Here is a 26,400-nt window from a genome sequence, read left to right on the forward strand (position 1 = left end):
GACATCAAATAGAAACCGGTCTCACACTGAAGGCTTTGGTGGCAAAGACAGAATTCACTTCCCAGAACCTCAGAATTTAGACAGGCTGACATCTGAAGCCTAATGGAAAAGGGCTTCTATTTTTATCTATTCCTTTGTGGAAGCATCTCATTTCCCAGCAGGCATCAGCCAATGATGACCACCTCTACCTGCAGCCCACCTCCTTGTTATATCCAATTTAACTGCAATAATATTTATATCCAATTTAACTGCGATACCAGAAGCAAACCCTGATTCAAATGCAACAAAAATAATGAGTGACAGAGACAACATTTTCTCATTAATAGTATTACAAAAGGGATTTTAATTGTGGAAGAATGAGACAAAGTGAGTCAGCTCCAAAATAGAGTACAAGAACATGTTTCTTTGTATGAATTTAAAAATATTCAACTGAAATGGCTGATCTATACGTATGTGGGGTTTTTTTTTTTGAGTTTCAGAATTTCTGGACAGCCTCTATATATAAACAGTCATATAACTATTCAAAATTACTCAACAGGGTGTGACCAGCATTTTAAAAATTTCTTTCTGATTGGCAACAATCAACGGTACTTATTGCCAAATAATCCTACTTTTTATGTTGCACTAAAGGAGGAAATTGTGAAACACAACTGACAGTCTCACAGTAATCGTATGCAGAGTTGCTTCTTTCTAAATCCACTGAAGCCAATGGACTGGGAATAGTGTAACTCTGTTTAAGATTGCTCCAACTTCGTAATGCTTCTTGCTTGTGTCTCTTTCCCCTGTGCCCCCACTTTCATAGCATTCTTTATGTTATTTCTTTAACATATTGATGCCCAGCTCCATAATCAAGTCCCTGAAGTATCTTACAAAACAACAACAGTAAAATGTAATAAAAATCAATGAACATTCACTCACAACAAATTATTTAAATTATTCAAATATAACCCGAAAATGAAATAAGCAACAGCAGCTTCGCCACAAGAACATGGACAAGAAGGTGAAAGGGGGAAGTTCTAATTATAATAATCAGAGATACGACCTACTGCTGAATTTCACTGGGTATCTAAAATAGAACACAGCAGGTACCATGAGAACAAATGTATTACTCCAACTTTATTGGCCTCATCCAGTAACCTCTATCTGAAGCAGGAGTTCTTCTGAAACAGAAGTTCTCCATTCACTGGAGAAAGCACATTTGTTTTTCTTTTTCTTTTCTTTTCTTTTTTTGCATGCCCACTGCCCTGGATCAAGATGCACCATGTTAAAAACTTCAGATGTTTTCAGATCAACTAGGAAGTGAACTGGTGCATTTTCGGTGTAATACTTTCAGCAAACTGCAGGCATGTTTTATGACATTAACCTGGAAGTCACAAAGTGGTCAAACAGCACAAGGGCTTGGCTCCAAAGGGTTGCATCCCTGTGGATACTTCAATTCCTGCTTTCCCTAGCAGCTCACACAGAATCCATTCAAGCCCAGATGACCCACCATGTGCTCTTTTGCTTTAACTGAAAGGGAAAATTGTCCTTCTTTAGGACACTGGCACATAATGGAATAATACACTTTCTACTCACTTTTTAAATGTACATTAATGGACTTTAGCATCTGTTTGCAAGTGGGTCTTTGATCTTCTACACAGCCAAATCCAGTTGCAAAGTGTAATGAAAGTGAATTATTCGGAATATGTGAAAGTGCCTTTCTTTGAAAGCTCTCCATATACCCACAAGACTCTCATGGACCTTTAGCAGGGATAGTTCAGGAACTATTTTCAGATAAAACACAGTCTAAGAGTGGGCCGATTCACTGGATTATACTATTCTTAAATGGAGAAATCTTAAAGAGTACCTGAAACTTGCATACATGAATAGTGCATAAACACACCTCTGTATACTTACACACACAAACGCACACACACAGTAATTCACTGAGTATTTATTCATTTTACCTGACTCATATGGAATGGAAAACAGAAGAGTATCAGGTCCAGTGTGCTTCTCTGCACTAAGACACTAGAGTCCTGCACTGAAGTGCTTACTGCTTCTACCTGAAATAAAATTGCCATTAAATACAGGTATAAGCAGCAATGCTGTTTTGCTTGTTCTCAAACAGATGCAGACAAATGTATCTTTTCAGTGTTGGAGAGGGAACAACAAGCACCTGCTTTACCTGCAGAGTGTCCCAGGTTCAGTCTCCACTTCCAGGGAAACTGCCAGACAGCCTATGTGAAAGACATCTGGCCAAGACCCTAGGTAGTTGCTGCCAGTCAGAGCCGGCAACACAGACCCCAACAGACCAGTGAGCTGACTCAGTATAATGCACCTTTCAGGGCGATTGGTTTTTTTTTTTATAATAATTTTATTGTTTATTGTTATATAAAGCATTTACAGAGAAGTTGTAAAGAAAAAGCGACCAGTTGATATGGTTTGCCATCTCTTTTAACATAGATATTTAGTTCCCATCACATATTATTCCTTATCTAGAAGTTTTTACCATTTTTCTTAGCCAAGTGATTGTTAATACATATGAGAGTATGATCTGTTATAGGAATACATTCTGTTATTATCTTAAATGATATTAGGTCAGGCGATTGTTTTGAATGTGTATGCATGTGTATGTGCAATTATAAAAACTGATATTTTAAATTAAAAGAAGAGAAAAATATGTAGCAAACTGATATCAAATTATGTAACACAAAACAGACAAGAGGTAATGGGTTGGCTCTTATCATACATGAGCATTGGAGGCAGATATTCCCCATCTTCCCTCTCCATCCTGAACACAACACTCACGTAGCAAGGGACCCCGAAGGAAAAGAGGTGAATGAGAAGAAACCATTCTCTCTCCCTCTTGCAATGGGAGAGTGGGGGCCATTTCACCCAAGGCAGTTCATGTTGTCCATGAGGATCACCTAACCCTAAGCACTGGCTTTGCAGGGGAGCTGCTGGGGAAGATGAGAAGATCAGGTGGGGAAAGTGGACTCTAACCCCTTATCTTAACCCCTTATCCTCAATATCCCATCTCGTATGTCGAACACTGGAATAGGTTACTTTTCAGCAACAAGCAGCCAAAGTTAAGCACAGGGTGGTGTAGCAGTCAGAGCACTGGACTAGAATCTGGGGGACCCAGAATGGAATCCACCTTCTGCCACAGAACCCTGCTTGGTGACCTTGGGTCAGTCACACACACACACACACACACACGTTAGTCTACACGTTAGTCTAGTTGCTATGAGGATAAAATGGAGAAGGGGAGAATATTGCAAGGCACTCCGGGTCCCCTCTGAGTAGAAATCTTGGTTTGAAATGAAGTAAAATAAAAAGACTTAAGCATACATTAAACAAATTAAAATGTGGCCTATGAAATAGCTCAATATGTGATGCAATTCTTCAGAATTTACATCCGCATTCCATAATAGCATTGTTTACAGAATGAAACTGCTTTCTGAAAAACAATCTAATGCTTTGACATTCAGCTGCCGCTATAAAATACACCAGATTTAGTTCCCTATGCAATGAGAACTTCAAGAGGTTATGGAAGCAAATGACTGGGAATTTTTGGGAACTGCACTGAATTTAACTGTACCGGTTCTTACCATCAATTCGATGTCACTGCCTATTATGTAAAGCTGGTCTTCCATGGAGAGTTTCCTGTTCAGATGGGAGAGGACGTAAGTGATTCCAGACAGCCGAACAGCAGGACTTGTCAGGAGGCTGCCCCAGAGCGCACTGTAGAAAGCTGATTGGTCCACTGCAGCTGCCACTTTCTCCAGTAGAGTGTTGGTTCTGCAGCACAAGGAATAAGAATCGAGCAGAAAAATGAAAAGGTCAAAGTGGGGACGGGGCAGTCCGATCCTCACACACATTGGCACAGTGGAACAGATTGTCATCAATTAAAAAAACAAAACAAAGCCAAAAGCAACACCAACTCATTACCAGCAGGAAGAGAAAACTTCTCAGTAAAGAGGCTGGCATCTATTCCCCATTACTAGATATGTGAAAGTTGGACAGTGAAGAAAGCTGGTAGGAAGAAAATTGATTCACTTGAAATATGGTGTCGGAAGACAGTTTTAAGGACATCATGGACTGTAAATAAGTGGGGTTTCGATCAAATCAAGCCTGAGTTCTCCCCAGCAGCTAAAATGACTAAATTAATGCTTTGATACCTTGCTCATATTATGAGGAGACAGGACTCACTTGAAAAGACAATAAATAATGCTATGAAAAGAGGAAGACCCGATAGGAGATGGATTGACTCAATAAAGGAAGCCATGGCCTTCAGTTTGCACAACCTCAGCAAGGCTGTTAACAATAGGATGTTTTGGAGGTCATTAATTCATAGGGCTGCCGTAAGTTGAAAGCAACTTGACAGCAATTAATACACGCAAACACATCCAAGAAATGATTAGGCTCCTGCTACTAGCCATGCCAAATAGTAAACTTTTGCCCTTGAACAGCTGACTGCCAATTCAGAATTAGATCTGTAAAACTGAAAGGAGATTGATAAACATTTGCATGTGTCAACCCCTTATAACTGTTTCAAAACACTGGCCTTCTCCCAAAAGTGCCATATGACTTTTGCCATGAATCACATGTCTTTGCCCTGATTGCACAGGTAAAGCTCTAGTCTAAAGCCTCTTGGGCTTAAAGTGACTGGAGGCTGTATCATTCAGCAGCCTTGCGAGGCAAAGCCCCACCTAGCTCCATCCACTCCCTAAAAACTCTTGGCAGGCCCCAGGAAAGGTGTTGGCAGGCACCATAGCACACCCAGGCACCACCCGGGGCTGCCTCCTCTAATGACGATGCCACATTTAAAAAATTCACAGGATGCAAGTTTTTAAAATCTCTGACATTACCTCTCGTAATACTCTGACCCCTCTTCCAAACCAGGAAGGATCCCAGTTAACAAACCCTGAAGGCCTGGTTTCAGCGTTTTGCCCAACGGAAGATAATACACTTCGTACAGACTGAGTAATGCTGGTTTGACAGACATGGCAGCATTGGCAAGAAGAGGAAATAACCCAGAACTGTGAAAATAAAACAGAGGTACATGAGGCTAATACGGCAGGCTTTTGAAGCCAGCTTCATATCGTCATTTTCACCACATGGAAATAATTGCTAAAATCATATGGTGGCTGTCTGGGAGTACAATCCTAAATGCAGTGACACCCTTCTAAGTCAACATTAGTCAATGGGTTTAGAAAGGTATAACTTTGCTTAGGACTGCACCGTTACCCATATGCACAGGAAACACACATGGATAGTGCCTGTAGTTGGCATAGAATCAGATACTCTAGCCCCCTGGGCAAGGCAAATAAATTGTGCGGAAAAATATAGCTACTAACACTTAGAACAGGGATTCCCAAACAGGGGTCTGTGGACCCCTGGGGGTCTGCAGGAGCTCTGAAGGGGGTCTGAGGGAGTTATGAAGTGGTGTGGTATGTGTGTGTGTGTGGGGGGGGGAGTATTCCACGCTGTGTTTTCCACTCTTCTTTCCAGCTTACGTGAGGCAGAGCCCCCATAGTAGTAGTAAAGGCGGGGGGAGGGAACAAAAGGGTATGGAGGCTTTTGGAGGCATGGCAGGGGGTGTGGGAGTCCTCAAAGTCTGAATTTTTTTTCAAGGGCTCCTCCACTGTCAAAAGGGTGAAAAAGGCTGCATTATACGTTTACCAGTGGTAGCTATGGGTAGTGGTGCCATCATGAATGATGGGCACACAAACTGGAAAATTCCAGTTCAGGGTGTTCTTGAATTGAATACCCAAATCAAACCTCACTCTAAGCCCTGAAATGAACCGGTCAACTTGGACTGGCCAGTTTTGGTACGCCATCCAAGCAAGGGGAAATGAAAGGGACCAGTAAAATGGCTGCCAGTGTTTTTAGGCTGCCAGCAGATGGGAGTGCCTGTCTTCTGTCAGGATAAAGTAGCTGCAAGCTATTCCAGCGATTAATTTTGCTGCCTCCTGGTCCTTTGTCCTGTTCAGTTCGGGGGTTCAGCTGGCAGCCATTTCAGGTTGACAGCAGACAAACATGCCCACCTGCTGTCAGCCTGAAACAGCTGGCAGCCATTTTATTGGTTCCTTTTGATCCCCCCCCCCCCCACTGCTAAGTAGGAGGGAGCTAAATCGATCACAAAAATTGCTTGCAGTCGTTTTTGCCTGACAGCAGGGCGGGCACACATGTCTGCTGTCAGCCTTTAATGGCTGCTAGCCAAACCCACAAACCAAACAGTACAAAGGTTCAGGGGATGTGCTTTACCCAAAACTCAGTTTGAGGGGTAAAAACTGGAGCTTTTTTGTGGGAAAGTTTGGTTCATACCCTGTTCTTGTCCATCCCTACCCATCATCCCATAGTGGTGAAACCTTAGAGCTGCTGCCACCACCCTTACCCAGGAGTGCAAGAATGCAGCCCACTTTAAATACCCTACTGTCTTCAAAAACACCACAGCACTGCTTGCTTGACCTATAGGGCTTCTTGAAAGAAATTTATGCTACAGCTGCATTAAGCCACAACATTTCATGCTTCAATTTAATACTCAGTTAAAACAGAAAAACAGAAACTATCCTAAGAGCTTATCTAAAAGCCTGTTTAGATTCTGCTGTAATAAATAGCAAAGAAAATTACAGGAATATTCACTCACCCACCAAAAAACCAATGAATGTATTATTAGGAAAACTTAATTTAAAAAAATCATGGCAGATTTGTAAGCCATTCAAAATGCAACGTAAGCATAGCACTTTTACCTGTACAGGAAGAGATCTTTGGCCAGACGCTTGGGCCCAATGATTTTGAAGATAATCTCATATGTCTCAAGCGCCTTCCGGTGCACCCCACCTGGCAGGGCAGGATGAAGGCATTGTGCAAGGCGCTTTCCTACAGTCAGCTTTTTGGGTACTACTTGATACTTTGCATTGTTGTGTAGAACCTAAGAGGAAAAGTTTCACTTCATTTTAAGTGCTCCAACAATCCGCCCCAAAAATAAAATATATAATTGTGTTCATATATAGGATAAATTAACGATTTATTACCACTTTATCGCAGCATAATATATCCCTGAAAGTTAAACTGCTTTGATGCCTAGAGCATCAAGAAAAGTGAAAGAAAAAAGTAAAACAAGAGCACAAAATTCATCCACAGTGGGCCAAATCGTGCATGAACAAACCTAGATGAGAACATACTGGAAAAAAGTCTGCCATAAAATAACACTCCAATTACTAGAATAAACAGGGCTGTAACCAGAGTTACCAGGCACCCAAAGGAGACTCTCCCCTACCCTTCCTCTCCCCTCAACACACCCTGTGAGGTAGGTGGGTCTGAGAGAGTTCTGAGATAACTGTCCATGGCCCAAGGTCACCAGTTGGGCGCATGTGGAGGAGTGGGGAATCAAACCCAGTTCTCCAGATTAGAGGCCGCCACCATTAATTACTATACCAAACTGGCTCTCATCACCCAGTGTGATAACGTCATTTCAGGTCACACCAGGGATCCCAACTGGACCACAGCATTTTGTCCAGGAACTTCCTCCTGCCTTCCCGTTGAGCAATGCTAGACCAGGGTGCTGGTGGCTAGGGATCCCTTGTTTTCGGCAGGAAACCGGAAACCCCTCATGCAACCTTATCATAAGAAAAACAATCTCTTGAACATATTTATTTGTTGATATAAAGTGCATGCTTTGCATGTACTCATTAGACAGATTTAAAGTAGCTGTCTGGCCCATGGCATAATAACAGACTGTCAGTGGAAGCATACGCAGAAAGGAACACCTTACCCTGGACAAAATACTAAGCGATTACTAAAAAAGATGTAAAAACTATTCAGTGCGCAAGCAAAACAGAATAAAGGAACTGTTACAATATACAGTCGCAAAGGAGACTAAGGAAAGCTTCATGTATAACTTTCCAAAAATGTGTATCTAAGATGTGTCAATACACTGAACAGGAGATTGAAAATTTATTCAGCAGAGAGCCATTCAGTACAGACTTGACAACAAGTTGAAGTTCATTTTTCTGTAAGGTGGGTGAGACTGGCCCAGTCAGATAGAGTCCTACTTGTATTCTCTTGCCTCTATAAAGTGAGGATAAAAACGCTCCTGTACACTATATAATTTACTGACCAATTCCCTTTTGTAGTTAAAAAAAAAGTGTGTGAAAGTTTAAAATCAAATGTGTCAACAAGAGATATGGGTGGGCATGTGGCTCAATAGTAGAGCATCTTCTCTGCACAAATTCCATGTTCCTTGGTTTCTCTAGTTTAAAGGATTAGTTGTAGGTGATGTGAAAAATCTCTTCCCGAAACCCTGGAGAGCCAAGGTCAATTAGCATAAACAGTACTGCTCCTGATAGATCAATGGCTTGATTCATTACAAGGAATCTTCATATGTGTTCTTTAGCATCAACGTTTTATTTATTTATTTATTTATTTATTTGATTTTTAGCCGCCCCAACCTGCATAGCAGCCTTGGGGCAACTTACATGAGAGGTTTAATACAGAGTTAAAAACATAAAAACACAGTTTAAAACAATCCAGAAAATGGTAATTCTATTAATAAGTGTAGCACTCCCATAAATAAGTTGGTGGGGCTGTTCTGTTTTTTAAGATCTAATATTTCCCATGGTGGGAAGGGGAAAGGACAGAAGGGGGGGTCCAATCTTATGTTCTGCCTTCTTGTTTTGGCCTCAACTATAGGCCTGGTGGAAACACAGTATTTTACAAGCCCTTCAGAACTTTGGTAGTCCTGAAGACCTTTCCGAATTTTACTGCCACAATGCTACGCAATAACTGGACTCTTAAACTGCCAGACTACTGTTCAAAACATTTTTGGGAAAATATCTAAACCCTAGACTTTTTGCAATAAATTCAATTGCTTTAAATTCATCCTCAAAGTTTTACACATCTTTCACCCAGTCCTTCAAATTCTTCTGACAACATCTCCATCATACCTTGTTTAGCTTTCCAAGTGATGAAATTAAATCAGCCCACTCACTGGAGTACTCAAAGCTTTTCAGGGCCTTGTCAACAGCTGCCACGTAGTTCCTATACTTGGAGTCAGCCAATAGCTCCAGCTCTTCTGCATTCATTCTCCCGCAGAGTTCCACTAGAGACCAGATTGCATTTCATGTAGTCATTAGCTGAAAAACAGGGAAGAGCAGTTTTAATTTCCCCAGACCACAATTTTATGGTTTCAGAATGCCAAGCCAAAAAGTTATAGACAAATTAGACACTGGAAGTCTGCACATCCATTATCAAGTTAGCATTTGTGGAATCTGGAGGTCTTTCTGTGTGGAAAGCTTCACACAATATCTTGCTATTTATTATTTATTTATTTATAATTATATTTATAGGCCACCCTAGTGAACCTGTCATCTTAGGGTGGCTTACAACAATCTTTAACAGTTATCTACCTTTAATAATAATAATGATAATGATGCTCAGTGTAAAGAAAGTATAAAACAGATTGTTCAACAGCTTGAAAGAACTAAAAGTCATATAAAGACCCAAAGATGGGTTCTCCATCCTTGGAGATTTTTAAACAGAGGCTGGATAGCCATCTGATGGAGAGGCTGATTCTGTGAAGGCTCAAGGGGGTGGCAGGTGACAGTGGGTGAGCGATTGGGATGTGAGTGCCCTGCATAGTGGACTAGATGAGCCAGGAGGTCCCTTCCAACTCTAGGATTCTATGATTCTAGGTCTACAGCTATAGCCTAAAATAGAAGAAGAAAAAGAAGAGTGGGTTCTTATATGCCACTTTTCCCTACCCGAAGGAGGCTCAAAGCGGCTTACAGTCGCCTTCCCTTTCCTCTCCCCACAACAGACTCCCTGTGAGGTGAGTGAGGCTGAAAAGAGTCAACCCTTCAACTACTAAGAAAAAGGAGCAAAAATTGCCAAGGAATATCTAAGAGATGCCCTAAAATCCCTTTAATATAACATGGCTGACGTGTCATTTTTTAAAGGCATCCTACCAGGACACAAACGTAAACTATGGCTCAGGGTCTTCAAAGTGACATACAATAGATGGCTGTTAGATTCAATTAAGAAAAAACCCTGAAGCAGAAGTTACTGAAGAGCCAGCTTGGTGTAGGAGTTAGGAGCAGCAGTTTCTAATCTGGCGAGCTCAGTTTGATTCCCCGATCCTCCACAAACAGCCAGCTGGTTAATCTTGGGGTCATCACAGCCCTGATAGAGCTTTTCTCACAGAGCAATAACATCATCAGACTGGAGAGAGGCGAGTAGCGGGGTACCTCAGGGTTCGGTGCTCGGCCCGGTACTTTTTAACATATTTATTAATGATCTAGATGAGGGGGTGGAGGGACTACTCATCAAGTTTGCAGATGACACCAAATTGGGAGGACTGGCAAATACTCCGGAAGATAGAGACAGAGTTCAACGAGATCTGAACACAATGGAAAAATGGGCAAATGAGAACAAGATGCAATTTAATAAAGATAAGTGTCAAGTTCTGCATCTGGGTCAGAAAAATGAAAAGCATGCCTACTGGATGGGGGATACGCTTCTAGGTAGCACTGTGTGTGAACGAGACCTTGGGGTACTTGTGGATTGTAAACTAAACATGTGAGGCAGTGTGATGCAGCAGTAAAAAAGGCAAATGCCATTTTGGGCTGTATCAACAGAGGCATCACATCAAAATCACAAGATGTCATAGTCCCATTGTATACGGCACTGGTCAGACCACACCTGGAGTACTGTGTGCAATTCTGGAGGCCTCACTTCAAGAAGGGCATCGATAAAATTGAAAGGGTACAGAGGAGAGCGACGAAGATGATCTGGGGCCAAGGGACCAAGCCCTATGAAGATAGGTTGAGGGACTTGGGAATGTTCAGCCTGGAGAAAAGGAGGTTGAGAGGGGACATGATAGCCCTCTTTAAGTATTTGAAAGGTTGTCACTTGGAGGAGGGCAGGATGCTGTTTCTGCTGGCTGCAGAGGAAAGGACACGCAGTAATGGGTTTAAACTTCAAGTACAACGATATAGGCTAGATATCAGGAAAAAGTTTTTCACAGTCAGAGTAGTTCAGCAGTGGAATAGGCTGCCTAAGGAGGTGGTGAGCGCCCCCTCACTGGAAATCTTCAAGCAAAGGTTGGATACACACTTTTCTTGGATGCTTTAGGATGCTTAGGGCTAATCCTGCGTTGAGCAGGGGGTTGGACTAGATGGCCTGTATGGCCCCTTCCAACTCTATGATTCTATGATTCTATGATTCTATGATTCTATGATCAGGGCTCTCAGCCTCCCCCTCCAAATCACAGGGGGCTTGCTGCGGGGAGAGAAAGGGAAGGCAATTGGGGTATAAAAAACCTTCTTCTTCTATAGCCTTCGAATGAGAGCACTGACACTGGCAATTCATGAGATGATCATATCACCTTAGTTACTAAAACTGGACAAACAATTCACCTGAAACCAAAGATGCCTGCTTGCCTCTTCCTCTGTTACATGCACACACACACTGTCTTCCAACATTTTGTTAACAAGCAACGTGGCAGAGAAAGAGCATTCATTAAAAAGCTCTCAACACAGCCTCTAAGGGCCATTTCATATTTTGCTTTTTATAAGTGTGTTTTTCAATGCAAGGGCAGGCATCAGAATGTGGCAGTGTGACAGCTTCACTGCTGTACCCTGTCTTGCCGGTCACACGCCTTGCTTTAGTCACCATTTTCCTCATCTATTCAGGCAAAGGCTGGAGGAGAAGAGGGGATAGCTGCTTTGCTTCAACATTTATGCAGTAGAAATAGAGGGACATGAATGGCTAGGAAGAACTAGTTTCATAAATAATTCACTGCTGCTTGTTGGCAACTGAAACTCTAAGTGTTATTATTTCTTTGCTTTCTCCAAGGACAAAAACTCAATGCCAGGAGTCTCCAGCATGGTGCCTTCAGTGACATAGTACCTGCTGACACCTTTCCTGATGCCCACAAAGTGATCTTAGAAAGTGGGCAAGCTCAGGTGGCCTCCCTCACCCCCAGTTTTCCTGCTTCCAGCACCACTGGTTCATGGCTACCTTTCCCTTCTTCTAACACCACTGGTTCATTTCCCCTGCTTTCAGCACCAATAGCTGTGCATACAAGAATATGATTGGACACTGCATACAAACCAAGATGGGGAGGGTTATTTTATATAGTTGAGTTCTCAAATAAAACCTGGGAACCAATAGTGTGATCTGAGCCGTATTGTACACACCCTCCCACCCACCGCCTATTCAAGGATAGCTGCCAGAGTTGAATCAATGGCAAGTACAGAAAACACATGGGACTGCTTTCCCTTGCTCCCCACTATATTTATTTATTTCACTTTTATGTCACTGCTTCCAGTCCAGTGACTTACAAGAACTATAAAAATACGCACTGAAGCACCCAGAGGCACATCATACACCTGTTTCTGTGTGCATGTGTGTAGAGCGGTGGTCTCCAACCACCGGGCTGCAGCCCGGTGCTGGGCCACGAAGGCCCTGGCACCGGGCCGCGGCTCCCTCTCCCCGCAGGGCCACACCAGGTCGCGCATGCATGACCCAGCCGCGCATGCATGGCATATGCGGCCAGGCAATTGCCCTCCCCACCGCCACTGGTCCGCAGCCTGAAGAAGGTTGCAGACCACTGGTGTAGAGCATCATCACAGTTGTCACAGTTGACTTATTACAACGTCTTAGGGTTTTCGAGGCCAGAGACATTCAGAGGTGGTTTCCTATTGCTTGGCTCTACATATCAGCCCTGGATTTCTGCACAAGAACCCAGGAACTCCTTGATGGGCTCCCATCCAAATACTAACCAGCGCTTACCCTGCTTAGGTTCCAAGATCAGTGGGGAATGTTCTCCCTAGCAAAGATGAGCCCAAAAGATAAAGACTCTTAATTCTGCCTGAATGTGATCACCAATAACCCAGGTTGCAGGAAAAATAAATATGCAAAGACAGCAGCCTTTCCCACAACGCTATTCTTCAATTGTAGCCAATTTATCTAAAAGGAAGAGGATTCATTGTACAGATGAGGTCTCAGGTGGACAGTAGGAAGATAAGGGTGATGATACATTTTTGGAAACTTCAGAATGGCATTCCGTGCATCTGATGAAACAAGCTCTGACTCACGAAAGCTTATGCTTGAAAGTGCTACTAGACTTCTCTTTAATTTCACAATGAATTAAAGGCCTACATTAGGAATATCAGAAGAAAATCACTGTAATGGAAAAGCTAGCGTATTCATTTTTCAGTTCTTGAAACATTGGTTCGCCACTACCACCCTACCCCATGTTGGCTTAGTTCTGACTTTCAAAGTATTTCTTTCCAATTACTGCTGAATTGGCTTCTCCTTGGATTGCACCAGTGAGATGAGCTCAACAACCCTGGCCCATCTCTGGAATGGACACCTGAAGATAAGAACTTCTCTCCAGCTTTTGTCAATTAAACCAGCCTTGCCAGGCATGAAAGCTTGACCTTTCTTGTTCCAGCAGGTCAAGTGATGTCAGTCTGGTAGCAAGTGAATACTTGTTCCTGAGAGGACATTGAGAGTGACCTCACATCCGCTCACTAACTAACTCTAATTGATTTTCCCCTAAATTAATGCAGTGATTTGGTTATTATTAGTAGGCCCCATATGGAAGAATGTCCATAAAATATTCTTTCTACCACCATCCTGTCTGGTAAGACCCATCTTGCCTCTTTTCGGTTTTACCATCTTGTCTTGGGTCTTGCCTCTGGGCCTGACCATTTTGTATTTTAAACTTTTACATTTTGCTTATGTTCGATTGACTAGTGAGCATTCATTGAAAAACCTTCCTGTTTGTGAGCATTGATTGTTAGAGAAGTTATATTAAATACCTTTGTTATTTTCTAGCATATCTTGTTGTGCTGGGTTCCTTAATAAATATAAATTAATTTTAAAAACTTTTTGTCTGATTCTTGGAAGTGTTGCAGGAAATTGCCCACCCACTGCCTTTTTGGCTATCTGTGTACTTTGCTTGGGAGGGGGGTCTCTCTTCCCTGGACTGGGTTGAGACACCTTGCCTTTATTCCCAGATAGACCTGAGAGTTGCCACTGGACTCTTAGGACTTGGGATGGATTCAGGGAGTGCAGGTTTATCCTGGTACTCTGCTTTGTAATTCTGAATCCTTGACTTGTGTGTAGACCACCCCCCTCCCTCCCCCAGGAGACTCGGAATCAGATTCCCTCAGGGCCCTGTCTGCTACAATCACAGTCATAATTGCTTGAATGGGATTACTTCTCTTTTCTACCAAGATTACTGACACAATGCATGGAGTTGTGAGAAGTACAATAAGTCAATGACACACATGACTATTCTGTCTAATTAAGGAGAGCTGGAACAAGCTTTAAAAAATCATCATGGAAATAAACTACCTGTCTTTATACTTTAAGGAAGCTGATTGAACATATAATGACAGACCATCTTTATCGTTTTTAGATAATACATTGACCATGGATCTTTGTTCATTTTGTGTTCCAGCTCTACTGGACAAGCCATGTGTGGAGTGAAGGTGCCACAGAAAAATGCTGTATCTCTGATGTTATTACATCCACCTGAAGTCACTGACTGTACAGCACTTCCTAGTTGGATGTAGCTCTGTATTTCTTTATTTAGACATCTGGGAACACCATAATCACCCTACACCTGTATCTAGAAGCCATGGGCAAGTGTATGAAATTAAACAAACGGAACATAAATCTAGACACTATGGAGATTATATTAGCAGGTATATCCCAATAGCTTGGGGACAGTCAGGCCTGCTTCGGTTGCAGTGCTTTACAGAAAGAACAAACAATGCAAATCACTGATATGGGGGAAAGGAAAGGCATGCTTCAGGAATGCCAAAACTGGAAGTGAACCTCATCTGAGACCCAAATAATTCCTGTTCCTGGAGTGAGGATCAGGTTTTGCCCCACCTAATCTGTAACCATTCACTTATTTACCTTCTCCCCAAGATAGCCCCTACCTACATTTAAACTCCAATGGATTTTGTTGATAACTACAGAAAATTAGGTGCATGATGGTCACATTGAGAGGGACCATTAAAACATAGTAAGAGACATAAAATGTGTTGCCAGTGCTGGTGCACTGTAAAATAGCTATTACATTAATTTAATTTGAGTTGAGACTACACAAATTGCTCTTAGCTTCTACCACTAAAACTACAGTTTTTTAAAAAAAGTAACTAGTACCATATCCTGGAAAATAAACTAATGAACATAAGCCTTTCATAAGCCTTCCAAATCTCCCCTTAGTAGTTACCCCCCAAACAAACCAATAGAAGAAGAAAGTTCCTGTAGGGATACATGGCAGAGGATTAAAAATAACAATGACTCTGCCCTGCTCTTCACATTTTGAGTAAGAAAGATAAACTTCACAGAATTATCTTCTTCACAGGTTGTCAGCTGAAAAATGTTTTCACTGCAACCATATCAAAGGCCTTGGAAAATTAATTTTTCTGCCTTTCACTTCAAATGCTACACTGAAAAATCGAGTTTTCTTTCTTTAAAGCACATTCCAGTGACCTGAAGGCCTAGGACTGATTGATCAGCTTAAAAGCAGTTTAGTTCCCTGGATGCAGTTTTCAATGTTTTTTTTTTTAAATATTTAAATCCTCAAACAAAACCTTCTCTCAATGAATTTTACAGTGCGCCTTGGAAGCCTTATAACTCTGCTTGACTTCACTGCAAATAGGTTGGACGGTTCCAGCAAATTTGTTAGCATTTAAAGTGTTCCTGAATTCTTTTGTTTTTGGATGCAGCAGACTAACATATCTGGTCCAACTGGAATTTGTTCAAATGGGGCTGACAGATCACCAAAAGAAAACTAAAAAGCAGCACAGATGCTTCTGTAGCTTGGATTCAAAGAACTGTACAGCTTTGGGGGGCGGGATTTAAAAAGTAGCTATGGGACTTGAAAATGGTCTAACAGTAATACTTGAACTCTTGCCTGTACTGATATAGAATCATAGAGTTGGAAGGGGCCATACAGGCCATCTAGTCCAACCCCCTGCTCAACACAGGATCAGCCCAAAGCATCCTAAAGCATCCAAGAAAAGTGTGCATCCAACCTTTGCTTGAAGACTGCCAGTCTTCAGCTGCAATCTATTGCAGCAATCTACATGTAGCTCAGCATTGGCCTATTCTAAGGTGTAACTTGATTTGTTTCTCTTGTGGAGAGTCTGATATCGTATACTGACAGATATTGTATACTGTACTCAGTTCATTCTGTGCAAGTCACTAGCTTGACTGTGGACCAAACAGGATGCCATGGCAAGTTTGCAGGTGCCATTAAAATGCTGCCACTATTTGAAAGTCATTTTAAAATGAGGGGTCTGCTCTGGCACATGATAAGGCTCTGGGGGGGGGGGAGCACCTCATCTCACCATGCTGCAGGACCAATCAGAATTAGTCCCTTGTGGCACTTCAAAATACCCTTAAAATGTTGGTGGCCAGGACAACTTCCTATTTAGTTTGACTCTGTTGGGTTTGATCTTTTGGTACTTCCTGCATGCCCATCCTTCTGGCAAAAAAGCCTCATGTGAAATTAACAATATAGTTTTGTTTGCAATCAAACAGTTCTGTCAGGCCCAGACCACGGCTGATGGATCTACCTATAGATTCCAGTGGGAGCAACATACTTTGTTGGTCTTAAAGGTGCCACTGGACATTTGGAGCTACTAATGATAAAAGGTAAAGGTATCCCCTGTGCAAGCACCGAGTCATGTCTGACCCTTGGGGTGACGCCCTCTAGCGTTTTCATGGCAGACTCAGTATGGGGTGGTTTGCCAGTGCCTTCCCCAGTCATTACTGTTTACCCCCCAGCAAGCTGGGTACTCATTTTACCGACCTCGGAAGGATGGAAGGCTGAGTCAACCTTGAGCCAGCTGCTGGGCTTGAACTCCCAGCCTCATGGGCAGAGCTTTCAGACGGCTGCCTTACCACTCTGCACCAAAAGAGGCTCTTCTACTTATGATAGAATGTACCAAATTCTGCATAAAGGCACCAGTAATCTAGACTTCAGGCAAGGTGCTGTCTCTGTCACACTGTTTACCAATTTAACATTTTGCTCTAATAAAGGTGAACTAGAAAAGGCAGCCAAGAAGTGCATTCAAGGTATTTGTTATCAGTACTTTCTGTGACCGATGGATGTACAGTAAAATAAGAACTGTGCATTTGTATAGCATTATTTGAGCATTCAAAGCATTCCAGACAAACCATAGAATCATAGAATCATAGAGTTGGAAGGGGCCATACGGGCCATCTAGTCCAACCCCCTGCTCAACGCAGGATTAGCCCTAAGCATCCTAAAGCATCCAAGAAAAGTGTGTATCCAACCTTTGCTTGAAGATTTCCAGTGAGGGGGCGCTCACCACCTCCTTAGGCAGCCTATTCCACTGCTGAACTACTCTGACTGTGAAAAACTTTTTCCTGATATCTAGCCTATATCGTTGTACTTGAAGTTTAAACCCATTACTGCGTGTCCTTTCCTCTGCAGCCAGCAGAAACAGCATCCTGCCCTCCTCCAAGTGACAACCTTTCAAATACTTAAAGAGGGCTATCATGTCCCCTCTCAACCTCCTTTTCTCCAGGCTGAACATTCCCATGTCCCTCAACCTATCTTCATAGGGCTTGGTCCCTTGGCCCCAGATCATCTTCGTCGCTCTCCTCTGTACCCTTTCAATTTTATCGATGTCCTTCTTGAAGTGAGGCCTCCAGAACTGCACACAGTACTCCAGGTGTGGTCTGACCAGTGCCGTATACAATGGGACTATGACATCTTGTGATTTTGATGTGATGCCTCTGTTGATACAGCCCAAAATGGCATTTGCCTTTTTTACCGCTGCATCACACTGCCTGCTCATGTTTAGTTTACAATCCACAAGTACCCCAAGGTCTCGTTCACACACAGTGCTACCTAGAAGCGTATCCCCCATCCAGTAGGCATGCTTTTCATTTTTCTGACCCAGATGCAGAACTTGACACTTATCTTTATTAAATTGCATCTTGTTCTCATTTGCCCATTTTTCCATTGTGTTCAGATCTCGTTGAACTCTGTCTCTATCTTCCGGAGTATTTGCCAGTCCTCCCAATTTGGTGTCATCTGCAAACTTGATGAGTAGTCCCTCCACCCCCTCATCTAGATCATTAATAAATATGTTAAAAAGTACCGGGCCGAGCACCGAACCCTGAGGTACCCCGCTACTCGCCTCTCTCCAGTCTGATGATGTTATTGCTCTGTGAGAAAAGCTCTATCAGGGCTGTGATGGCCCCAAGATTACCCAGCTGGCTGCTTGTGGAGGATCGGGGAATCAAACTGAGCTCGCCAGATTAGAAACTGAGGACATTGCTGAGGACATCAGAGAGAGAAGAAAGAGCAGCCAGGCACCACGCCAGTGCACTGTGGCCAGCTGCAGTCAAAAAGAGCATTTATGTTTTACAATGTTTTCATTTTTGCTTAATATAAAGAAAATGCTTTGAAAACACTTCTGCAAACATGCACACGTAGCAAAACCTGTGTTTTAGAATGAGCCACAGAAGGGCAGGAGGGCAGAAGGAACCGTGCTGAGCAGGGCACCTGAGCAGCCCTTCCCTCTCCACCTTTGCACCTTGCTCCTGTAGAGCAGAGAGGGCCAGGTAGCAAGCTGGGCTGGATGGCTCCTGGAGCTCTCCCCCTGACCAGGTGGCACAGGGAGGCAGTGAAACCGCTACAGAGCATGGTTGGAGGGCCTTCCTCATCCCACCAAGATCTACCTGTGGACAGCTTGAGTGTGTAAGCATGGTCACCATGGAGCATAGCTGGACAGGCTTCCCCACCCCCAAGCTCCTCCTGTGGCAAAGAGATACTGGTGTGCAGTGTGGCCGCTGCAGAGCACAGCCAGATGGCTTTCCTCGAGCCCTCTGGGCAGCCAAGAGGGCAGGCAGAACAGGATGACTGTGGCAGAATGCAGCTAGATGGCTATCCCCAGTTCCCAGGCTTGCCTCCTGGCTGCTCTTCCTCCCGACACTAAGTGCTGGGAAGCAGCACAGAGGAGGAAGAGCAGGGAGAAAGATCCTAGGATTGGCCCCTAACCAGTGATTGCTGTCACCGTATTGGGGGGATGTCCTCCAGTGAGGGTCAATCAGAGGTTCAGCATGTTGTTGACAGGACAGTAATTTTTTATATACACACCTTTATTGAACACTGTTTTTGTTTCACATGGGAAAATAAATCTGCAAGTGCAAATTCTGAACTAGAATTGAGTTAATCACAAATAGAGCAGCCAGTCAGGCCCAATATGTAATTCTAGAAAGGCCTCTGATATCCTCTGCCACAAAAGGAGCTACTTCTTAAGAGCCACCAGCAAGTGGCAGAGAGTGCCTAGTTGAAAACATCTCTAGGTTACATCTTCTGCTAAGTTGCAGCAATTGGCAGTTTACAACAGACTTTTTCAACCTTTTGACTGTAAAGTAACCCCTGAAATATTCCTGCAGCTTCAAGTAACAACAGAAGTGACGCCAGCTGCCCACGCCTCCCTGCCATACCCCCAGATGTCACATGCTTACACCATTCATGAAATAAAATGTTTGTTAAATAAGAAATTAGTTTCATTTTTGTGTGTGCACTATGCTAACTGGCAAACCTTGCCCGATCAAAACAAGGAAGCATTCATCTCAGCTGTCATAAAGCCCACCATGCTAAGCAGCAATTCTCCTCAAATCTGTGTGATTTGGAGATCACGTGTAACCTTGGGAACTCTCCAGGCACCACCAGGAGGTTGGCAATCCTATGAAGACCTGAGAATCAGCTCTTCCCTCCCATTCCTTTTCCATTATATGTGAATTTACCCAGGCCACTGCTAACCAGACAGATGAACAGAAAGCCACTCTGGTTGAGAATGACTGCTTTAGGATATGGACACACAGAACCTGCTTACAGCTCTTCTCGCCTGAAACCTCCTCACTAGGCAGCAGGTACAAAAGGCACACATTCATTTCCTTTTGCTGAACAGCTGCTCTATCATCATTTTTGTCACTGACTTAACAACTTAACAGAGAGACTTGCTGGCGTCCTTTCTCTAGCCAGCTCACCTGTTAATTGCTTGTGATGGAGCCAGGGCACAGGCAAAGTAAGGAAGCTGAGATACATGTATTGAGGGGTGGGACAGAGTTTCTGCTGTTCTCTACATTGGGAAAAGTGGCTGAAATGTATGGCTGGCGTTGGGCACCACAAGAAATCAATAAACTTTACACTGGCTTCAGAAGAATAACAAGATGACTTCCCTTTTCCATTAAACCGAAAGAAGTGATTTAACAACAGGACATTGACAATAGGTCTATCAGTGGCTACTAGCAAGGCAATAAAGAGGAACTTCCGCATTGAGAGGTGGTTAACCTCTGAAGCCTAGTGCCAAGAGATAACATCAGGGGAAGATCTTGGTCTCTGTTCCCTTCTTTTGGCCCTCCAAAGGAACTGGTTGGTCACTGTGTGAGACAGAATTCTGGATTAGATAGGCCTCTGGTCTGGTCCAGCAGGGCTCTTCTTAGGTTCTTAATAAAGATTAGTTTCCTTATAAATCCATCTCTTTCTTTGCTTTTTTCTTTTTCCAGCCATCCTGTTACACTAAGAAGCTTTTAGTATTTGGTTCAACTTGCCTGGTTCTTCAGTAGTTTGGGATTTCCTCATATATCACAGATTTCTTAGAAATGGCAAGCAACTTTCTTCTCCATTCCCCTCTCCCTTTTTGTATGGTCTTGCTTTGCAATGAACTTTGCAACAGATCTCCAAAATGTCACTTTGCTCTATATTCTAAGTAATCACAAAATCCCTTTTTGATAGCTTGATTGTGCCTTCTCTTTGAGGATTGGTTAGTGCCCTAAGAGTTCTGTAACATTCATTCATTATTGAGCAAGGATTGTGAAATAAATTCTTGGCCAAATAATCCATGACTTTTCCTACCTCCAACTGAAGTCTTCACTCTTCACCACTTACAACTCAGTCATTATATAGTGGGGAACCTCCCCTTAACACTCTTACTATTGATTACAGAAACAAACATAGAAACATAATGTGTCAGTGCTAAGACCCATTATATATTGTGCTATTAGCATGACACAGTTCATTTTATTTTACTTAAATTTTCAAGATGTACAGTACCTTGGATGGAAATGGGTGGGGCTAGGAATAGGTCTCTTCTAATTACTTCTTTTCACAATTGGGAAAGAATCACAAACTTTAACATTTTTATTCCCCTTATGTCTTTTGGGCAATTGAGCCCAAAGAACTGATTACTGTTATTCTAGTAAGATATTATGCTGCATATTTGTGGGATATCTTCATGATGCTGCTTAATAATTTCCTGCTAATTTTGTTGTTGTTGTTATGTGCGAAGTCGTGTCCGACCCATCGCGACCCCATGGACAATGATCCTCCAGGCCTTCCTGTCCTCTACCATTCCCTGGAGTCCTTTTAAGTTTGCACCTACTGCTTCAGTGACTCCATCCAGCCACCTCATTCTCTGTCGTCCCCTTCTTCTTTTGCCCTCGATCACTCCCAGCATTAGGCTCTTCTCCAGGGAGTCCTTCCTTCTCATGAGGTGGCCAAAGTATTTGAGTTTCATCTTCAGGATCTGGCCTTCTAAAGAGCAGTCAGGGCTGATCTCCTCTAGGACTGACCGGTTTGTTCGCCTTGCAGTCCAAGGGACTCGCAAGAGTCTTCTCCAGCACCAGAGTTCAAAAGCCTCAATTCTTTGACGCTCGGCCTTCCTTATGGTCCAACTTTCGCAGCCATACATTGCAACTGGGAATACCATAGCCTTGACTAAACGCACTTTTGTTGGTAGGCTGATGTCTCTGCTTTTTAGGATGCTGTCTAGATTTGCCATAGCTTTCCTCCCTAGGAGCAAGCGTCTTTTAATTTCTTTGCTGCAGTCCCCATCTGCAGTGATCTTGGAGCCGAGGAAAATAAAATCTGTCACTATCTCCATTTCTTCCCCATCTATTTGCCAGGAATTGAGAGGGCCGGCTGCCATGATCTTTGTTTTCTTGATGTTGAGTTTCAAGCCATCTTTTGCACTCTCCTCCTTCACCCGCATCAACAGGCTCTTTAGTTCCTCTTCACTTTCTGCCATTAGAGTGGTATCATCTGCATATCTGAGGTTGTTGATATTTCTCCCTGCAATCTTGATCCCAATTGGTGACTCCTCTAATCCCGCCTTTCTCATGATGTGCTCCGCATACATGTTAAATAGGCAAGGCGACAGTATACAGCCTTGCCGAACTCCTTTCTCAATTTTGAACCAATCCGTGATTCCATGTTCAGTTCTCACTGTTGCTTCTTGACCTGCATATAAATTTCTCAGGAGACAAATAAGATGCTCTGGTATTCCCATCTCTTTAAGAACTTGCCACAATTTGTTGTGCTCCACACAATCAAAGGCTTTAGCATAGTCAATGAAGCAGAAGTAGATGTTCTTCTGGAACTCCCTAGCTTTTTCCATGATCCAGCGTATGTTGGCAATTTGATCTCTAGTTCCTCTACCTCTTCGAAATCCTGCCTGTACTTCTGGAAGTTCTCGGTCCACATATTGCTGGAGCCTAGCTTGTAGGATTTTGAGCATAACTTTGCTAGCATGAGAAATGAGTGCAATGGTGCGGTAGTTTGAACATTCTTTGGCATTGCCCTTCTTTGGGATTGGAATGTAAACTGACCTTTTCCAATCCTGTGGCCATTGCTGAGTTTTCCAAATTTGCTGGCATATTGAGTGTAGCACTTTTACTGCATCGTCCTTTAAGATTTTGAATAGTTCAACTGGAATGCTGTCACCACCACTAGCTTTATTGTTGCTCAGACTTCCTAAGGCCCATTTGACTTCACATTCCAGGATGTCTGGCTCCAGGTCAGTAACTACCCCACTGTGGTCATCAGGGATGTTAAGTTCGCTCTTGTATAGTTCTTCTGTATAATTTTGCCACCTTTGCTTAATCTCTTCTGCTTCTGTGAGGTCCCTACCATTTTGGTCCCTTATCATACCCATCTTTGCATGAAACGTTCTCTTCATATCTCCAATTTTCTTGAAAAGATCTCTGGTCCTCCCCATTCTATTGTTTTCTTCTATTTGTTTGCACTGTTCATTTAAGAAGGCATTCTTATCTCTTCTAGCTTTTCTCTGGAATTCTGCATTCAATTGGGTGTATCTTTCTCTTTCTCCCTTGCCTTTCACTTCCCTTCTCTCCTTAGCTATTTGTAAAGCTTCCTCAGACAGCCATTTTGATTTCTTGCATTTCTTTTTCTTTGGGATGGTTTTAGTTGCTACCTCTTGTACAATGTCGCGAACCTCCGTCCATAGTTCTTCAGGCACTCTGTCTATCAGATCTAATTCCTTAAATCTATTTGTCACCTCTACTGTATATTCGTCGGGGATATGATTTAGTTCGTACCTGAGTGGCCTAGTGCTTTTCCCTACTTTCTTCAATTTAAGCCTAAATTTTGCAACAAGAAGCTCATGATCTGAACCACAATCAGCTCCTGGTCTTGTTTTTATTGCCTGTATAGAACTTTTCCATCTTTGGCTGCAGAGTACATAGTCAATCTGATTTCTGTGTTGACCGTCTGGTGATGTCCATGTGTAGAGTCGTCTCTTGGGTTGTTGGAAAAGAGTGTTTGCTATGACCATTGTATTCTCTTGACAAAATTCTACCAGCCTGTGCCCTGCTTCATTTTGTACTCCAAGGCCAAACTTGCCTGTTATCCCAGTTATCTTTTGGCTTCCTACTTTAGCATTCCAATCCCCCATGATGATAAGCACATCATTTTTTGGCGTTGCTTCTATAAGGTGTTGTAGGGCTTCATAGAACTGATCAACTTCATCCTCTTCAGCAGCAGTGGTTGGGGCATAGACCTGGATCACTGTGATGTTGAATGGTTTGCCTTGGATTCGAACTGAGATCATTCTGTCATTTTGGGGATTGTATCCCAAGACTGCTTTTCCTACTCTCTTATTGATTATGAAGGCTACTCCATTTCTTCTGCGAGATTCTTGTCCACAGTAGTATACCTGATGGTCATCTGAATTAAATTCACCCATTCCTGTCCATTTTAGTTCACTGATTCCTAAAATGTCGATGTTCAGTCTTCTCATTTCTTGTTTAACCACGTCCAGCTTGCCTTGATTCATGGATCTGACGTTCCAGGTTCCTATGGAATAAAAATCTTTACAGCATCGGACTGTCTTTTCGCCACCAGTTACTTCCACAACTGAGCGTCCTTTCGGCTTTGGCCCAGTCGCTTCATTCATTCTGGTGCTACTCGTACTAGCCGTCTGCTCATCCCCAGTAGCATATTGGACACCTTCCGACCTGAGGGGCTCATCTTCCGGCGTCATATCGTTATGCCTATTGGAACTGTCCATAGAGTTTTCATGGCAAAGATACTGGAGTGGTTTGCCATTGCCTTCTCCAGTGGATCACCTTTTGTCAGAGCTCTCAGCTATGACCTGTCCGTCTTGGGTGGCCCTGCACGGCATAGCTCATAGCTTCACTGAGCTACGCAAGCCCCCTTGCCACAACAAGGCAGCGATCCTTGAAGGGGGTCCTGCTAATTTACTCTGTCCTTATATGTGCACTGTGATGGTTCCTATTACATTGTACAAGTATGCATGCACACAAAAGCTCACACCTAGAATAAAATTTTGTTGGTCTTAAAGATGCCATGGGACTCAAATTTTGTTCTGCTACTTCAGACCAACATGGCTACACCCCTGAATCTGTTTCTCTTCTGTTGTGCCTGTGATTTATAATTTGTCATTTTCACATGCTAGTTACAAATATTAAATATTTGTTTACAATAACTACTGAGATTACTATTCGGCAACTAGAATTGTATTCTCTTCAACTGCCAATTAGTCAGAAACATTATTTATTTTTATTTTGTTACATTTATATACTGCCCTCCCCTGAGGCTCATCACTGAAGGCTTACATGTATTGCAAGAGCCTATGATGCAGTGGGATTATTATTCATATATTACAAAGCAAATCCTTCAGGCTCCAATATATATACTTAGCAGGAAGGTACTCTGGGATGAACATACCCTCTGTCTAAAAACGAGTAGGAAAATTAGTAAAATAAATTACTGTTTTGGCTTTTTGGACCTTGGTTTTGGAATTGGTATGGCTGTAAACAAGCATTATAAGGAGAGACAGCCTCATTTTCATACATCAGTTTTCACAGTTGCTGATGAGACAAGTCCAGAGTCCTGAGTCATGTGTTTTGCGAATAACTAGAAAAATTCTTGTATTAATTAAAATTAATGCGCTTAAATGGAAAGGACAGTCCTATTCCTTGTTATATTTAAAGCTGCAATCTTAGGCACACTTACTTGGGAACAAGAGTCATTGAAATCAACAGGAGTGACTTCTGAATAAATATGCATAGGATTGCACAGCCTATCCAAATTTATATTACTAACTTATCTAGTGTTTTAAAATGCAGAGTGGCTTGAAATCCTTATCCCACCTCCCTTACTTTTTACAGTACATTTTGTTCATTCAACAAAACATATGAACCCATCACAAAGTATGGCGTGTCATTCACCCCCCCCCCAGGGCTTTTGAAAATGGGTAAAAGATCTAAATATACTATCATTTGCCAACAATTTCATATTGGTCAAGACCCAAGCAGAAGTGTCCAGAATACACTGAATGAGTTCTGTGCAATGTTATCCTAAGGGATTGTATATTGAGAAATAATCTCCACTGAGCTCAATGCTACTTTCTCTATGATATGTACACATTGGATTTACAGCCCCAACATCTCAATTTACAACAACCAGTGAACATTCCAACCTCTTTGGATGATGGCTCTTTCCTCTTAAAAGTTCCCATAGTTTAAATATATATATAAAAGAAACTGAATTATTTTCTTTCCTATTATGATGTTTCCTATATTGGCTTTCTGAACCCTATTGTTTGACCCCAAAAGCACTCCGCTGACCCCCATAATGCATTATTATTGCCCAATTATTGCAGCTGAATTGATTAAATTAGAAACCAACTCACTGTTCCCTTCCCCACAAAACCACCACCATTCAGGAAAAATCCACCACACACAAACGAATGCCTCATTGAGCTACGTGATCCGAACAGCAGTGCTGCAGAACAACTGAAAACTCAACAAAGAAAGCGTTGATTCTAAGAGCCTCCCTTCTGGAAAAGCCATTGCATGCATAATCACAAACAAAAGCTGCAATCTAAAGCACAGTTATGAGGGAAGAAGGACACAGCCAGTTTTACTTTCAGTACATATTTACATAAGAAATACAAAAGTTCCCCTCTGGTTTCAGCAAAGAAACACACTGGCTATAGTAAGATAACATGTATCAGGAAGGACTTGCCTTAAACATCTTTCCCACATTCACATTATGTCTACAGTAAAAACAAGCCA

General features: G+C 42.6%; 1 protein-coding gene across 4 annotated transcripts in view; it reads right to left on the reverse strand.

The window, feature by feature from the left end:
* Window positions 1-26,400, reverse strand: part of DOP1A (DOP1 leucine zipper like protein A) — a 76,963-nt gene that overhangs the window by 49,262 nt on the left and 1,301 nt on the right. For all 4 annotated transcript variants that reach the window (XM_077305814.1, XM_077305795.1, XM_077305820.1 and 1 more), the window contains exons 2-6: window positions 8,934-9,122; window positions 6,738-6,919; window positions 4,854-5,024; window positions 3,594-3,783; window positions 1,947-2,045 (exon numbers count right to left, since the gene is read on the reverse strand). In XM_077305814.1, coding sequence (XP_077161929.1) covers window positions 1,947-2,045; window positions 3,594-3,783; window positions 4,854-5,024; window positions 6,738-6,919; window positions 8,934-9,071 — 780 coding nt within the window. In that variant the 5' untranslated portion in view covers window positions 9,072-9,122. The remainder of the gene's footprint in view (window positions 1-1,946; window positions 2,046-3,593; window positions 3,784-4,853; window positions 5,025-6,737; window positions 6,920-8,933; window positions 9,123-26,400) is intronic.

Source organism: Paroedura picta, chromosome 1 (assembly GCF_049243985.1).
Source record: "Paroedura picta isolate Pp20150507F chromosome 1, Ppicta_v3.0, whole genome shotgun sequence".
NCBI lineage: Eukaryota > Metazoa > Chordata > Lepidosauria > Squamata > Gekkonidae > Paroedura > Paroedura picta.